This window comes from Pimephales promelas, chromosome 15, assembly GCF_988280905.1.
Source record: "Pimephales promelas chromosome 15, fPimPro1.hap1.1, whole genome shotgun sequence".
Classification (NCBI taxonomy): Eukaryota; Metazoa; Chordata; class Actinopteri; order Cypriniformes; family Leuciscidae; genus Pimephales; species Pimephales promelas.
Window position 1 is genome coordinate 13,185,523 of NC_142783.1, and position 16,508 is coordinate 13,202,030.

At 36.6% G+C, this 16,508-nt stretch overlaps 1 protein-coding gene across 3 annotated transcripts in view; it reads left to right on the top strand.

The window, feature by feature from the left end:
- The window catches only part of mapkbp1 (mitogen-activated protein kinase binding protein 1), a 58,158-nt gene that overhangs the window by 21,542 nt on the left and 20,108 nt on the right, over positions 1 to 16,508 (top strand). For 2 of the 3 annotated variants that reach the window (XM_089120175.1, XM_089120177.1), the window contains exons 5-13: positions 2,735 to 2,905; positions 3,751 to 3,888; positions 4,099 to 4,281; positions 5,429 to 5,446; positions 7,739 to 7,899; positions 10,638 to 10,827; positions 12,132 to 12,269; positions 14,342 to 14,526; positions 14,748 to 14,839. In XM_089120175.1, coding sequence (XP_088976301.1) covers positions 2,735 to 2,905; positions 3,751 to 3,888; positions 4,099 to 4,281; positions 5,429 to 5,446; positions 7,739 to 7,899; positions 10,638 to 10,827; positions 12,132 to 12,269; positions 14,342 to 14,526; positions 14,748 to 14,839 — 1,276 coding nt within the window. The remainder of the gene's footprint in view (positions 1 to 2,734; positions 2,906 to 3,750; positions 3,889 to 4,098; positions 4,282 to 5,428; positions 5,447 to 7,738; positions 7,900 to 10,637; positions 10,828 to 12,131; positions 12,270 to 14,341; positions 14,527 to 14,747; positions 14,840 to 16,508) is intronic. The other variant, XM_089120176.1, reaches the window with a different exon arrangement.

A 16,508-nucleotide genomic window follows, 5' to 3' on the forward strand; every position in this document is an offset into this window, starting at 1 on the left:
AACGTGAAAATATTTAGAGGCTTTGTTTGTTCACCACAGACCTTATTTCAGGCGATTTAGCAAAAACCCATTCAAAAATCCCATAGGCTTTAGAGCGAGGGAACCGGGAGTGCTAAAATGCTAACTCACTTCCGCGTTTTGGCCTACAGAGTGACGTCGTAACTTCGGCACTCTATAGTAAGAATTGGACCACCAAACAAAAGTGTTATCACCAAACAATTTTGGTGACCTTTGACTTCTATTGTATGGATAACAAAAACAAAAAAACACTGAAACATTCTTCAAAATATCTTATTTTATGTTCCACATGGAAGTCATGAATGTCATTCAATTATGACAGAATTAAACAATGTTTTGGGTGTCTATCCCTTAAGAATAACGTGCATTGATAAAGTGTTAATAGTTTTGCCCTGCTGGCATGACACTAATGAGTGGTAACGGTAGTGTGAACACTGACCAGTTTGGGCTTTGTTTGCAAGGCTGAACATGAGCACATATCCTGTCTGCTTCTCTTAATCCGCTAAATCATGTGGACGGGTGATTTTGTTTGTGTAGTTGTACATTAGTGTGTGTGTGTGCAAAAAAGTAATCCTTATTCCGTTTGAGAAGAGTTTCTCACTCCAGCATGTGAAAGTGATGTGAGTTTGTGCTTACCGGCTGCCATGGCAACAGACGGCACCGTGCCAACCTGCACACAGACGGTGTCTGCTGTCATAAAAAGGTGAAAGCGAGAGCGCCAAGAAAGGGCAAGGAAGAGAGAATGTGGGGAGGAAGAGAAAGAAAGTGTGCCTGAAGCAAGAGACAGAAGCAGTCTGGAATCGGCATGTGTCTGCTCGCTGTGGTTTGACCTCTGACCCCCACATTCTCACTGCCATTCTCCTGCAGCATTGAAAGCAGGCTGTTGTGTAAGATTAATCGGAATGGCTCGGTTTGGTTTGCGGTGCATGATCTGTCTTGATTGGAGGTGTGTAAGGTGGGATCATTGAACTTACATGTCTAGACATCTGTTTGTGAGTTCTCGATGTGTTGCACAAACAAGCAACAAGCACAAAATGTGAAGATTGTTTTGAATGTATAGTTTCAATACATCATAATGAAACATGAAAACAAGGATTTTTTTTTTCCCAGGGCTTTAAAAGTAGAGGAAATTTCTATAATAATATTAAAAGCAGTAATATTGAAATATTATAAAGCAGTAATATCGTATAATGTTATTACAATTAAAAATAACTGTTTATTTTTTATTTGAATATATTTTAAATAGGGCTGTGCAAATGTTAATTGCGATTAATCGCATCCAAAATAAAAGTCTGTGTTTACATAATATATTTGTTTGTGCTGTATATAATTATTTTGTATATATAAATACACACACATGCATGTATAAATTTAAGAAAATGTGTTATTAACATATAAAATATTTATATTTATATAATATAGATTGTGTATTTATATATATATTAGGGCTGTGCAAAAATTAATTGCGATTAATCGCATCCAAAATAAAAGCCTGTGTTTACATAATATATTTGTGTGTGCTGTATATAATTATTTTGTATATATAAATATCTATGCATGCATGTATATATTTAAGAATTATTTGCGCTTAAATTCTGTATATATATATATATATATATATATATATATAAAATCTATATTATATAAATATTTTATATATGAATAACACATTTTCTTAAATATATATGCATGTGTGTGTATTTATATATACAAAATAATTATATACAGCACACACAAATATATTATGTAAACACAGACTTTTATTTTGGATGCGATTAATCGCAATTAATTTTTGCACAGCCCTAATATATATACAGAATTTAAGAGCAAATAATTCTTAAATATATACATGCATGCATATGTATTTATATATACAAAATAATTATACACAGCACACACAAATATATTATGTAAACACAGACTTTTATTTTGAATGCGATTAATCGCAATTAATTTTTGCACAGCCCTAATTTTAAAATGTAATTTATCTCTGTGATGTCAAAGATGAATTTCCAGCATCATTACTCCAGTTTTCAGTGTCACATGATCCTTCAGAAATCATACTAACATGCTGATTTGCTTCTCAAGACAAGCCTTAAAGCGATAGTTGACCTAAAAAGTACACAATCGCTTTATATGATGAACAGATTGAATTTAGGCTTTTATTCACATATAAACATTCATCAACTCGCACAGCAGTTGTGGTAAACAGAAGCTCAAACATGTTCGCTTGACGTGAAAGAACCAATGAAGTTTATTCTCGTGTGTTAGGCAGCACGTTTGAGCTTCCGCGAGAGCCAATGAGGTTCAGTTTGGGTGAACTATCCTTAGTTATAGTACTAGACTAAGGCATAACTAGACTAAGTTAGTCTAGGGATAACTAGACTAAGCCTAGTCCTGGACTAAAATGCCTGTTTGAGCTTGAACCTAAAATATGCCAGTGCCATTGTTTTGTCTCAAGATGCACACCAGTAATGTTTTTTACTGCATATTTAAAAAAAAATGTCCTAATTTATCTAAGGCCTAATCCTGACTTAACTTGTGAAACCAGTCCCTTACATTTTTGTGGAAAACATGCTACATTTTTTTCCAGTATTCTGGAAACTCTAAATATCTTTGTCTGGTATATGTTTCTCTTGTGTTTTGTGTTTGTGTAGAGTGATACTTGCTGACAACCCTCATAAATGATAACCCATCTCTCTCTCTGTCTCTCTAGAGCGGTCATATGCCGGCAGTGCGTGTCTGGGATGTGGCGGAGAGGACACAGGTGGCGGAGTTGCAGGAACATAAATACGGCGTGGCGTGTGTGGCTTTCTCCCCCAATAGTAAATATATCGTCAGCGTGGGTTACCAGCACGACATGATCGTCAACGTCTGGGCCTGGAAGGTGGCTAGCAATATTTATACAGTCATAAAACAATCAAGATAGCTTTCATTTAGTTTATTATATCCTATAGGTTTTTTAGATAACCAGATTTGCTTTTTCTCAAGGTAAAATAATACTATATTAAAGGGATAATTCACTTTGAAATACATTTTTGGTATGTTTTAGCTTACCTCAAGGGCATTCAAGATTTAGGTGTCTTTGTTTCCACAGTATTTTCAATTTTGATATTTTTAGGTCAAACCGTTCTTGTCTGTCAGTCATATAATGGAGGTCTATGGTCACCACCTCAAAGAGCATGCACAGAGAAGTCCAAATTAAACATGATTTAATGACTCGTACATGTAAGTACACATTGATGGTCTAAGACACGAAACGAGCGGTTTGTGTGAGAAAACGAAGAGTATTTATATCGTTTTTACCTCATTGTGGCTGTAACCACGGATCACTTGGACGTGGCTGTGGTTAAAAGCGATAAAAAAAGATAAAAACTGTTCGTTTTCTCACACAAACCGCTCGTTTCATGTCTTAGGCCATCAATGTGTACTTACTGTACATTTTATGAGTCATTAAATCATGTTTAATTTGGACTTCTCTGTGCATGCTCTTTGAGGTGGTGACCATAGACCTCCATTATATGACTGACAGACAACAACTGTTTGACCTAAAAATATAAAAATTGAAACTACTGTGGAAACAAAGACACCTAGGCTACATCTTGGATGCCCTTGAAAACTCTTCCACCTTGTTGCAAACTCTGATTCCCCCTTATGATTGTTGCAATTTAATCAAACAATTACCCCAACAACAAAAAAAATCATAAATTGAATATTTGTCTTTCTTTCCAGAAAAATGTTGTGGTTGCTTCCAACAAGGTGTCCAGTAAAGTGATGGCTGTGTCTTTCTCAGATGACAGCTCGTACTTTGTTACAGCCGGGAACAGACATGTAAAGTTCTGGTACCTTGACCACACCAAGTCGTCCAAGGTACGTTGCTAACATGGTAGACAACAAGTAGCCTTATCTCTTCCAAATATCGCTTATTTTGATATTTCTATCTGCCTTTCCGTCTCAAAGTCTCTAACTCTCACTTGAGACGCCAAACCTGACCTCAACTGAAAATGTCACATAAACACTCAGTTCATACAGTACTGAATATCAGCCAGGTCTTAGATGAATGTCTCATAAATGTCTCAGGTGAACGCCACAGTACCGTTATCGGGCCGCTCTGGTCTTCTTGGAGAGCTGCGGAATAATTTCTTCAGCGACGTGGCCTGTGGAAAGGGCCGGAAGGCGAGCAGTACCTTCTGCATCACTACGTCTGGGCTGCTCTGTGAGTTCAACGACAAAAGAATGCTGGACAAGTGGGTGGAGCTCAGGGTGAGTGACAAAGATGCTGATTGGTTGATGTTGTGTGAGTATGTGCAATACAGCTCAACATTTTGGTTCCAAAAGTGAAAATGGCATTCAAAATCTTCCTTACAGAGTTGATTTTTAACCAATTTTACACTCTAACTTTAGTTAAAATAAATAAAACTCAAATAAAATCCAAATTTTGAAGTCAGCATGAAGTGAAAGGTGTAACAAAAAATAATTCAGAGAGTTCACTGTCCTTTAAATATTGTGTTTGTGAACATAATGTGAAATTGAAGCTATTTTAGGCAACGTTTACACGACAATGATGTACTAAAAATGGAAAAGTTTGTGCTCTGCTTTTTTTCCCACGTACAGACGACATTCACAACAACATTGACAAAACAATCCCCATTCACACGGATGTGCGAAAACGACTAAAACGTTGTATTTTACTGCCAGGCCAGTAGATGGCGATGTCACTTTATAAAGAAAGTGCGCTTTTAGACTGAACACGTAATACGCATTATATTGCCGTTTTCACATATTCCAGACGACAACGATAATATACAGTAGTTTTCAAAAAGTTGTGGTTGTCCCTGGAAAAGTTTTCTGTTTTTAGTTGAAAATGGTGTCGTGTAAACAGATCCTTAGACATGGACTTATTAAAAAAGTTCAGTCATCACATTTTTAACTTTGTCTGTGTGTTTAGTTTGATCCTCGTTAAAGGGACAGTTCTGTCATCATTTACTCTCCCTTAGGTTGTTCCAAACCTGTATGAATGTCTTACAGAAAAGAAGGTATTTTGAAGAATGTGGATAACTAAACAGTTTATAGACCCATTGACTTAGTGGCCATAGTATTTTCCCCCCCAGATTATGGAAGTCAATGGGGTCCATCGACTGTTTGGCTATCCACATCCTTCAAAATATCAGAAATGCATATTTTAAGACAGAAATGCGTACAGGTTTGGAACAACATACAGTAAGAGTGGGTAAATGATGACAGAATTTTCATTTTTGGGTGAGCTATCCCTTTAAGATCTTTTCTTTTTCTGATATATCAAAGCTCTTGTCTACACTCTCTGCTGTTAAGTGGAGTGTGTTAATGAACAATTCTGCTGCTGCTGTCGTCTAATCTTAGTCTGTTCTGTTTCTCCTATCGCACTGTCCAGAAAAATGACAGTTTCGCAGTAAGTTTCACATCAGGGCTGCGGGTTCAGCTGTCACGTCTCATTGTAAAACTCATTGATGGACATGTCACAGTGTGTCTGTCAGTCATGCTCACCTGTACATTGGATGTGTGACCACATTGCCAGTTATCACTCTCAGACAAAGCATTTCAAATGATGTATGACCAGGCCACCACAAAGAATCGATGCCCATAAAACACTTGTTTTTGCATACCCATCATTTGCTATATTCACTGCTTGTGTTGTGTCTGTTTTAATAAATACAATTATTCTTTAACATTTTTCTAATATTCATTTCAACACACAATAGTGACCAAAAGTGATGTATAGAGGGAATGTTTGTTTTTAATGACCCTACATGTTTGATTAAACCTTAAAACAGGTTCAGTATCAATATATGAAAATATTTTTTTTTACATATTTTAAATATGAGGGATGAATGTATTAATCTGACAAAATTGTTCACAGCTACAAGCTTTATTTTACTGTGCAAAAAAATGCATATAGAAAAAACTAAAAGTTCACAAGAAAAAGCAGATATTTACTACAAAATGATATGTTAATATTTTGTTGGTTCTCTCTAGTTTTTGCATGTTCATAATTTTTGGCAAGGCTGTCATACAAAGAAATTATGTCCGCACAATTTGACATGTTTCAGTGCATTATCACAAATAAAAAAATTCACTCCATGCGCAACTAAACAAGCAATATGCTTACAAAATATTTAACATATGTTTAATAATGATTGAGTATACGTAAAGATGTGTATATGTGTATATATATATATATATATATATATATATATATGTATTTACAGTAATTATTTTAATTAATTATAAATCATTAGTGTTCATTATTTAACTGTATTTTAAATGTGTATCGAACAATATTTATATTAATAAACCAACATGATATTTCATTTATTTCATTGTTTTAATTTACTGCTTCCTTAAAATGAAAAAAACATCAGATCAAGTAGTAAAGTCTATTTAATAAAAGGTCTATTGTATCTCTCGAAAGAGAAGAAGAGGCAAATTGGTGTTTCAGAAGACCTTCAGAAAACCATGAGAAATAGGCAATCGTGTTATGGATGTGAACACATGATTTAGAGCTGATATGAGATCTCGATTTGACTCCTCTCGGACTGTCAAAGTGGGTCATGGTGAGAGCAGGTGGGCTCTGCACAATTCTGCTTTTGTGGCGACCCTTGTGCCCAATGCACAGAGGAACAAGAAAGAGATTGAAGAGTGCCAGAAAGAAAGGGATATAGGGCGGATGGTAGAGGATACAAAAGCCTCTCTGTCCAGCGGTTTATCAACTACAAGAACCCGAGTTACAATTTGATTATCTAAAAATGAACTTTGGTCTCTTGACGTAAAGCTTATTTAGCATAGACTCTCCCCTGTCCGTAACTTGTCGTTGTAAATTAAATGATATGTCTGTAAAGGAAGCTCTTACAATCCCACATTAGATTTCTCCCATCAGGAAAATCCAAAAAATATTGTTGGTTTAACTTTAAAAAATAAGTAACCTGGTTGCCTTAAAATTTTAAGTTCATTGAAATGGAAAAAATTGAGTTATTACAATTTAATCACTACAAACTCAAAATATTATGTTATCTGAACTACATAAATTATCTAAGTTGATTTGACAAAAGAAAAAATGTTGTGATTACAAATCATGAAAATATTTTTTTACAGTGGGAAAAAACACACAAATGAGCTCTCATATTCCCACTGTTAACCTTCTTGGGCACTTTTTTTTTTTGCATTTAATCTCTTTATTGCCGCCTGTTTCATAATCAGCTTTTATTTGCGGCCTGTTTTCATGCTATTATCAGTGAAACTGTTGAAATCCACAGAGCTTTCATTTTTTTCCCCATGTACACTTGGTAGCAACTTCTGCCCAGTCGACAGTCACATCATTTCAGATTTGATCATTTCTGCCGATTTCTAGAGAATGTAATTGGCCATTGTTCACAAAATTCTGCATTTCCTCCACCCATTGCATGTTTGATCACTTGTTTTTATTACTAGGATTGCGCTTAAAGGACTGCACCTTCTGTGCTTTCTAAATAAAATAAGAACATTTAAATGTTTTGGTTAATTTAAAATGTTTTTTTTTACTCTTTTAAATTAATAATGAATTTATTCCCCACAATCAATGCAAAATTTAATAATAATGAAACGTCTATGCCCAATAGTTGTGGGCCTACCTAGTGATGACTTGCTCTTGCTTCACTGAAGTTTCACTGTTATTCAATTGGATTCCCCGTGTCTTTCTCTCTCTCAGACTAGTATGGCCACGTCTCTGTCCGTCTGTGAGGATCTGATCTACTGTGGTTGTGCTGATGGCACTGTGAGAGCGTTCAGCCCCACTGACCTGCACTTTATCTGTACGCTGCCTCACCCTCACAGCCTGGGCACAGACATCTCCACTGTTACTGAGGCCAGGTAAGATGAGCCACATTAGTCAGTCTTTGTAAACAAATAACACAAAATTCCTACAAGTTAGTCTCATTTGTCAATGTATTTGCATTATACTTGAAGTACCATGTACATTGATGAGCCCAGACATTATGACCACCTGCCTAATATGCAGTTGTTGACATTCAGTACAACCGGTGCCTTTTATTTAGAATACTTACAAATGTAATTTACGTCTTAGATTTTCAAAAGATTCAAAGTATCGATTTTGAAGAGTGCGCACGTGCGAACGTGCTCTACTATGTAAGACGAGCCAAATATTGAGTCTAGTAATAAAGCAAAATAACTGAGAACAATTAGAAATAGTCCTCAGATGACATGTCCGTAACTTATATAAAACAATCTAGCGGTAATTGGATCTCAAACAGTTTCATTAAAAGTAGTTATTACTCCCCCATGTGCGAAACCAACGTGGTTGAACGATACTTTGCGACAGTGGGTTTCGGGAAATTGGAGTCGTGACTAGCTAGTTGATTTCTAAAACGATGCAATCATACTATGGTAGTGAAGCAGCGAGCTACATAGTTGTACGGGAAACGCACCCCAGGAGCAATCCGTCAACAATTTGGCCCTCGTCAAAGTTGCTCAGATCTTTAAGCCCCGTTCACACCGCCAGCGATTTTGTCGCTGTGTGTCGCTAGGCTCTGTACTGTGATGTCGCTTCTGGGCGTTCTTAGTGCTGTCGCTCTGATGTTATTGGTAGACTGCATGTCTGGCCATATCTATACAAAAGACCATCACAAGTGATATATAATTTTAATTTGACTGGGAATAAATGACTTTTAAGGCTAAAAAGAAACCATATGCCATTGGGAGAGTGTTTTTATATCTCCACAGCTGTGTTCAGTGGATTAAATCATTTACTAGATCAACGATCGATCAATGAACAAATTAAACTCACTCATACTGTCACAAATTTTAAAAACGTCATTCGAATTTGACAAATAATCAATCTTGTCCCTAATAGTCAACGTAATGCAGGGGAAATTGTAAAATGAACTGCAGCAGTGCTAAACGTGCATCATAAAATTACAACACTCGAACTATAACGTTAAATGTATGAATTAAACTCACTGTCGACAGTTTCTTTTCCATGCATCATTTTATTATCCATGTATGTGCTTACAGTCAAATCATATAAAACAGTGAAATCGTCCTCAAACTCTTTCTTTCTGTCTTGCCTGAACTCGAGACGGTGACGTGAGCTCCACTGAAAGTCTTCTTTCCTTGGTTGTCGCTCACGAAAATCGCTTCTCATTTGCATAAAGTTGAAAATTATCAACTTTTGTCGCTTGTCTCTTGTCGCTTGACATGCCCACATTCTGTCGCCAACGGTCACTGTCGCTCGTGTCGCCGGATGTCGCCAGCGCACCATTGAAATGAATGGGATCTTGTCGCTTTGTCGCTGCGTGTCGCTGGTTGTGTGAACGGGGCTTTATTCGTGCCCATTTCTCCTGCATCCAACATGTTGATTACAAAAGCTGATTTTTTTTGCTTACCATCTAATCTACCCTGATAGACCTTAATATGTGGCCTTGTTAGATGATGATCAACGATATTCGCTTCACCTGTGACTGCTCATGATGTTTTGGCTCATCAGTGTAAAATGGTTTAACTTATAATACAGATACCGATCCTGAGTATCGGATCGGCGCATCCCTAAATACTATAATGTAAACACACGACAGATGTAGACCTGGATGTACACCTGACCTTTCAGAAGGTTGCTCACTTTGTGGTTGAAATGTGCCCTCGATGCGCACTTTTGCAGAGCCCTCACTGATGCAAGCTCTTCAGCACACTTCTTTTCGACAGTCAAAGCGGAGGTTTCGTTTTTGCACGTCGTGCAGAATAACCCTAAAGGAACCAAGGTGGCGGTGCCACCGGCTTTTTATATATATATATATATATAGCTGCGAGCAGCGATGAAGGGCCAAAGCCGGCGGTACCGCCACCCCGGTGCCTTTACTGTAGGTAACTAAAGGCACTGGGGTTGCGGTGCCACTGGCTTGGGCCCGCAATCGCTGCTCGCAGCTATATTATATGTATTTGGGATTGCTCAGAATCAGGAAAAAATCCCTTTGTCAAAAGTCAAAGAGTTGGATGAATGTTTTAACTTGGAAATCTCCTGAGATTTTTCTACTGGATGAGCTTCTGTCTGGTGTGTGGCATCATACATATGCAAATATCAGTCTGTTTTAAGATTCGGAGCGGATTCATGTAGTCTAGATGAAACGGCTTAGCCATTGACATCTGTTTAGCATTCCCTGCTTTCCCTCTAAACTGTCAAACACACAAGACCTCTTAGTCCACCGCTCATAAATATGCAAAGACACTTCTGCAAGGCTGAGACATGGCAGTTGACCTCTATTATATATTATATTGTTCAGGAAGACACTGAGATGTGTCCGTGTCTCTTTGAGTCTGTAATATTGTTAGACTACAGTCTAACAGACTACTAACAATTCTTTTCAGTTGTTCTTTTTTTGTGAGGTTTTGGTTTTATTTGTCTGTAAATGCAGGGCATGGTCTGTGTATGATCATGATGGAAATATTTGTTTACATGCGTCATTTTACAGAATACAGTGGTCTAAGTGCGGGTTCTGCTTGGAAAAATGTTCTTGTGACTCTTCCAGAAGACCTTTTGTGACCTCGCAGTACAGCTGACTTTTCTGTCCCACTAATACATCAAGATCTCTCCACAGCCATCTCTTCGCCTACAAGGAAAACGTCCGCTATCCTGACGCCGTGGCCGTATCCTATGACCCAACGAACCGCTGGCTGTCCTGCGTCTACAACGATCACAGTCTGTACGTGTGGGATGTACGTGATCTTCGTAAAGTGGGCAAGGTTTACTCGGCCCTCTACCATTCGGCATGCGTATGGAGCGTGGAGGTGAGGAATAAGATAAATTCATGCTAGGCTGTGACTGAAAGTCAGTGCTGATCAGGTGAATAAAATAAAATAAAATAATTACAATAACAATAATACAATAATAAATACATTTCATTTTATTTTATTTCATTTAAAATAATTTAAAATATAATACCAAATGTATTAATAAAATGACATAAAATAAAAAAATATATATAAAAAAACAAATTTAATCAAATATAAAATGAAATAATAAAACCTTTAAAAATTAAATAATATATAAAATACAAATACTAAATAATTATTACGTTTTGTAAAATCTATTAATATAGATACAATTTACATTTACCTTCTAAAATAATTTCAAGCATTTCAAGCATAAGAATTAGAACAAAGGGCTTTTAAAGTTATGAGAAAATTCAGTCATGTATCCAGACTTCTGACTGAAGTCACATGTTTTTTTTCCTTTCATTGTGTTGTGTGTTGACATTTTGGCTGCTGAAATAATGTGAGGCAGGTCTTTCGTATTTGTGCCTCATGTTTTTGTAATATTTTTGTGTGGTCTGATGTGAACTAATTGTATTAATGGAAACCCACCCTCTGTAGATTTCAGCCTAGCCTGTTACTGTTGTACCTTGTTTTATACGTGTAATCCAGTCAGGAATGTGCAGTGTTTGCTCTTTTTGTACCAGACAAAAGGTCTTTTAACGTGTCTTAGTTCTTTGTGACATGCAACATACATTTTAAAAACCTGAGGGATTTGTCGACATACAGCATATACTGTATTTTCTGGTTGTGTCATGGACTGTATGTTCATATCAGATCACAAGATTCATGACAGTGACTTCCCTTTTGGTTTGTTGTGTCTTTCTTTAGTTGCCTGGCATGTTGTGACCTCATCACAGTTCCTGAAATATGTCCACAAGTACATCAGGCCTGAATAATCAGTCAATAAGAAACTGAAATATTGTGAATAGAGTCTCAGCAAAAGGGTTTTGTTGCACAAAATGCGACATACAGCTTCAGCCGTGATTATATTCAAAATATGGCGCAAAATGCCTTATGACTTTTGTGCAAACCGTTGTTATATAATTGAAATATTAAAGACACATTCAATTAAGCAAAATACTGTGATCCTTCTTATAGAATATACTGTATACATAAAGAGGATCTGTCATAACGCCTCGTGCAAAATCCTCGGGTCTGATTTTGAATGCCACACTAGAGTAAATACACCTGTATTTGTACAGTATCGTATGAGTTTGTGTGATTGTAATGCTGTTTTTTTGTCAGGTTGAATATCATCGCCTTCCTTTGTCCTGCAGGTGTACCCAGAGACGAAGGATGGAGAGCAGCCGCGTTTGTGTCCCGGATCGTTCCTCAGCTGTTCCTCTGACAATACTATCCGTTTATGGAACACCGATGCGCAGAACACCACCCTCAGCCGAAACGTCATCAGCAATGTGAGTTTTGTAAACTCAAGACTTGAAATAAATGTAACCTACTAGGGTGTCTTTTAGATTCAAAAGTTGTTGTTTTTTAAAGCACAGACACATTAAATTGATGAAAAGTGACAGTAAAGACATTTATAGTGTTACACAGGATTTCTATTTCAGATAAATGCTGTTCTTTTGATCACACTTTAGATTAGGGTCCAATTTTCCTTATTATTTAACTATTAACTATCATTTTTTCCCTCAATAAACTTCTAATTACTGATTATTAATAGTTAGTAAGGTAGTGGTTAAAGGGATAGTTCACTTTGAAATTAATTTTTGGTATATTTTAGCTTACCTCAAGGGCATCCAAGATGTAGGTGTCTTTGTTTCCACAGTATTTTCAATTTTGATATTTTTAGGTCAAACCGTTCTTGTCTGTCAGTCATATAATGGAGGTCTATGGTCACCACCTCAAAGAGCATGCACAGAGAAGTCCAAATTAAACATGATTTAATGACTCATAAATGTAAGTACACACTGATGGCCTAAGACACGAAACGAGCGGTTTGTGTGAGAAAACGACCAGTATTTATATCGTTTTTACCTCTTGTAACCACAGCCACGTCCAACTGATCTGAGGGGGCAGGCGCTTCGGTCTGCGCAAGCGCTGGAAGTGATCTCTTGCGCGGTTGCGAAAAAAAATCAACGTTGTCTGTTGATATATCGAAAACGTCTTCCATTGCAATTTCCTGTATATCTAAATATGTTTAGATCTTCACAGTGAAGGGTAACACTTCTGAAATCTCAGTGTAAACAATGAGTGACGTACACGTGCGAGAGATCACTTCCGATGTTTTCACACACAAAACGCTCGTTTCGTGTCTTAGGCCATTAATGTGTACTTACATTTACGAATCATTAAATCATGTTTAATTTGGACTTCTCTGTGCATGCTCTATGAGGTGGTGACCATAGACCTCCATTATATGACTGACAGACAAGAACGGTTTGACCTAAAAATATCAAAATTGAAAATACTGTGGAAACAAAGACACCTACATCTTGGATGCCCTTGAGGTAAGCTAAAACATACCCTTATCCATACCCCTTTAAGTTTAGGTATTGAGTGTTTAAGGGATGTAGAATATGGTTATAAGGCAGAATAAGGTATTAATATGTGTTTTTTATAAGTACTAATAAACAGCCAAAATATTATACAAGGTAATAAGCAACTATTTAATAGCGAGAATTGAACCATAAACTAAGTGTTACCTAACTTTCTATTCTAAGTGTCCTAAAAAATCACAAAGGATTAAGCAGCACAACTGTTTTCAATATTAATAATTATAATGAGAAATGTCTCTTGAGCATCAAATCAGCCCCAAACTTTTGATTTTTCTTTGGAAAGGCAAGCATCATACTTAGCTTGCTATTGAACTGATGCAAACGTTAGCTACTATAGCCTCAAAAGTCATTTAGAAGTTTAATCCACACGTCGAATGTATGAATATCATGGCATTAGATGATAAAATATGGGAACACGAGTTTGAGTTCCAATTTTCTCGCTATTAACTAGTTGCTTATTAGCATTAGCTTATTACTAGCATAATTGGCTTTATTAGTACTTATAAAGCAGCCTCATTCTGCATGACCATATTCTACATCTATTAATCTTACCCAATACCTAAACGTTACAACTACCTTACTAACTATTAATAAGCAGTAATTAGGAGTTTATTGAGGCAAAAGTCGTTGTTAATAGTGAACAGTGTTCCCCAAACTAAAGTGGGACCCAAAATATCATATCAAATAGCATTCATTATAAAAGAAAGTTAAAACAAGTACACTTTTCAAAACAAAACTATTTAATACTGTTCAAAATTAAAATAGGATATTTGGAAACTATCATTTTCAAACATTGGTGGTTAGTTAAGTTGGTTATTCGTCACAGAGTAGTTAATTTAGTCTTGAGAAACTAAATTTGCTGTGATACTTTACTTTATTATCTAGAATAACAATCAATCATGCATTTTATGACTTGTATAAATGAAATGAAATGAACAAGTCACAGATTATCATTTCTTTCGCCACTAAAGGACCTCCAGAAGGTCATTTATATGGACAACAACACCTCCACCCTGCTGGACACGGACTGCATCACCTCCAGTAACTCTGAGAAGGTCGACCCTCAGACCTCAGAGAACCGGACGGGCATTAGGACCATGTGTGTGAGCCCAGACGGCCTGCACCTGGCATCAGGGGACCGCAATGGAACGCTGAGGTCTGTTTTTCACTTCTTCACTAATTGATTTTAGTTGATTGATCCTCTGAGGTTTTAAAGGAAAGGTCGATGTGTGTTTGTGCCAATGCATGTGGGAAAAACATGTTACCCTTTCTACGAAGACTATATATAATGCAGTATAAGACTATATATGCATTATACTTTTCTTCAGAAAATGTTTTTGCCAATCAGACCCTCACTGAACTACTGTTGTTTTCCAGAATCCACGATTTGGAGAGCATGGAGGAAATTCTGGATGTTCAGGCCCATGACTCTGAGATCCTGTGTCTGGAGTACTCCAAACCCGAGACCGGTGAGTGCTGAGAACGCTGAGAACACGTGTTTTTTCATTATAGATCTGTAGCTGATTAAATCCTCCACTGAGGGGCCGCTTAATGCCCCAGTCAAGAGGAAGTGCTGATCCAGCTCAGATGCTCAGCAGATGCTTCGTAACCTTGGAGTCACCACTTCACACGTATGCCAACAGCAGCGTTTACAGTTCAAACTTCACAGCTCGAAATGTAATACGTTTCATGTTTTCGATGTTAAAAGAGTAGTTCACTTTTAAAAAAACTTTTGCTGATAATTTACTCACCCCCATGTCATCCAAGATGTCCATGTCTTTCTTTCTTCAGTCGAAAAGAAATTAAGATTTTTGATGAAAACATTCCAGGATTTTTCTCCATATAATGGACTTCAGTGTGAACCAAACGGTTCAAGGTCCAAAAGACACTTTCAGTACAAACTGCAAACTGTTCAAAGGGCTTTAAACGATTCCAGACGATGAATAAGGGTCTTATCAAGCAAAACGATCGCTCATTTAAAAAATAAATAACAAAGTTTAAGTTTTATAAGCTCAAATGCTCGCCTTGCTCTGTACTGTGACGCACGTTTGTGACTTTTCTGTTCAAAATGAACAAATCTTTTTCCGAGTCATTTAGTTCATTCAACGAACGAAACAAATGAGTTGACGCGGAGAAAGTGATTTTTTTTTTTTTTTTAAATGAGTGATCGTTTCGCTTGATAAGACCCTTATTCATCGTCTGGAATCGTTTAAAGCCCTTTGAATAGTTTGCAGTTTGTACTGAAAGTGTCTTTTGGACCTTGAACCATTTGGTACCACTGAAGTCCATTATATGGAGAAAATCCTGGAATGTTTTCATCCAAAACCTTAATTGCTTTTCGACTGAAGAAAGAAAGACATGGACATCTTGGATGACATGGGGGTGAGTAAATTATCAGCAAAAGTTTTTTCAAAAGTGAACTACTCCTTTAATATTATTTCTCCTGTCCCAGTTTAAATGCGCAGTGACAACAAAAAGCAGGTCATTTGTTTGGTTGATTCTTGTGATGCTAGTGGCACAGAAATAAGCTTTAAACTCTGTCAGTCTTTAAGCATCTGTGACATGCTGTCGTTTTTCCAGAGAAAATAGTTATAATTCCTCATGCTTCAGTTCGTATGAACAACAAAAAACAACTATCGATGCTACTATTTTCTGTGGTAATCGACAGCATGCCACAGATGCTCTTGATAGAGCTTCTGTTTTAAATGACTCTGTTCATTTAAATTCAAAGGAAATAAAGAAGGGTGTCCATTAAAGATAGTAGATGCTGATGTGACAAGGTTAGAGGAAACTGACATACCAGTAATAGTTGATCCAAAACAGCAAGATAATATACTTTGGAAACCGTCGGCACTTCCAAAAAACTGTCCATAGTACAGTGAAATGGTATAAATAGGATAGCATGGTATTACCATTGTGATAATGTATCTTATTTATTATTGTAATTATTTAGCTTTTATTTTTATATTTTCAGGTTTCATTAATTTTTTTGTAATTTTGTTGAGCTGTAATATTTTAATTGCTTTTTTTTTCACTTATTTGTAGCTTTTTTGCCTGGGACTTGAAATTGCCACACTTTAATTGACAATAATTAACATTTCAGTATTACTGTAGTAATTTTAGTTCTTTGAGTAAAAC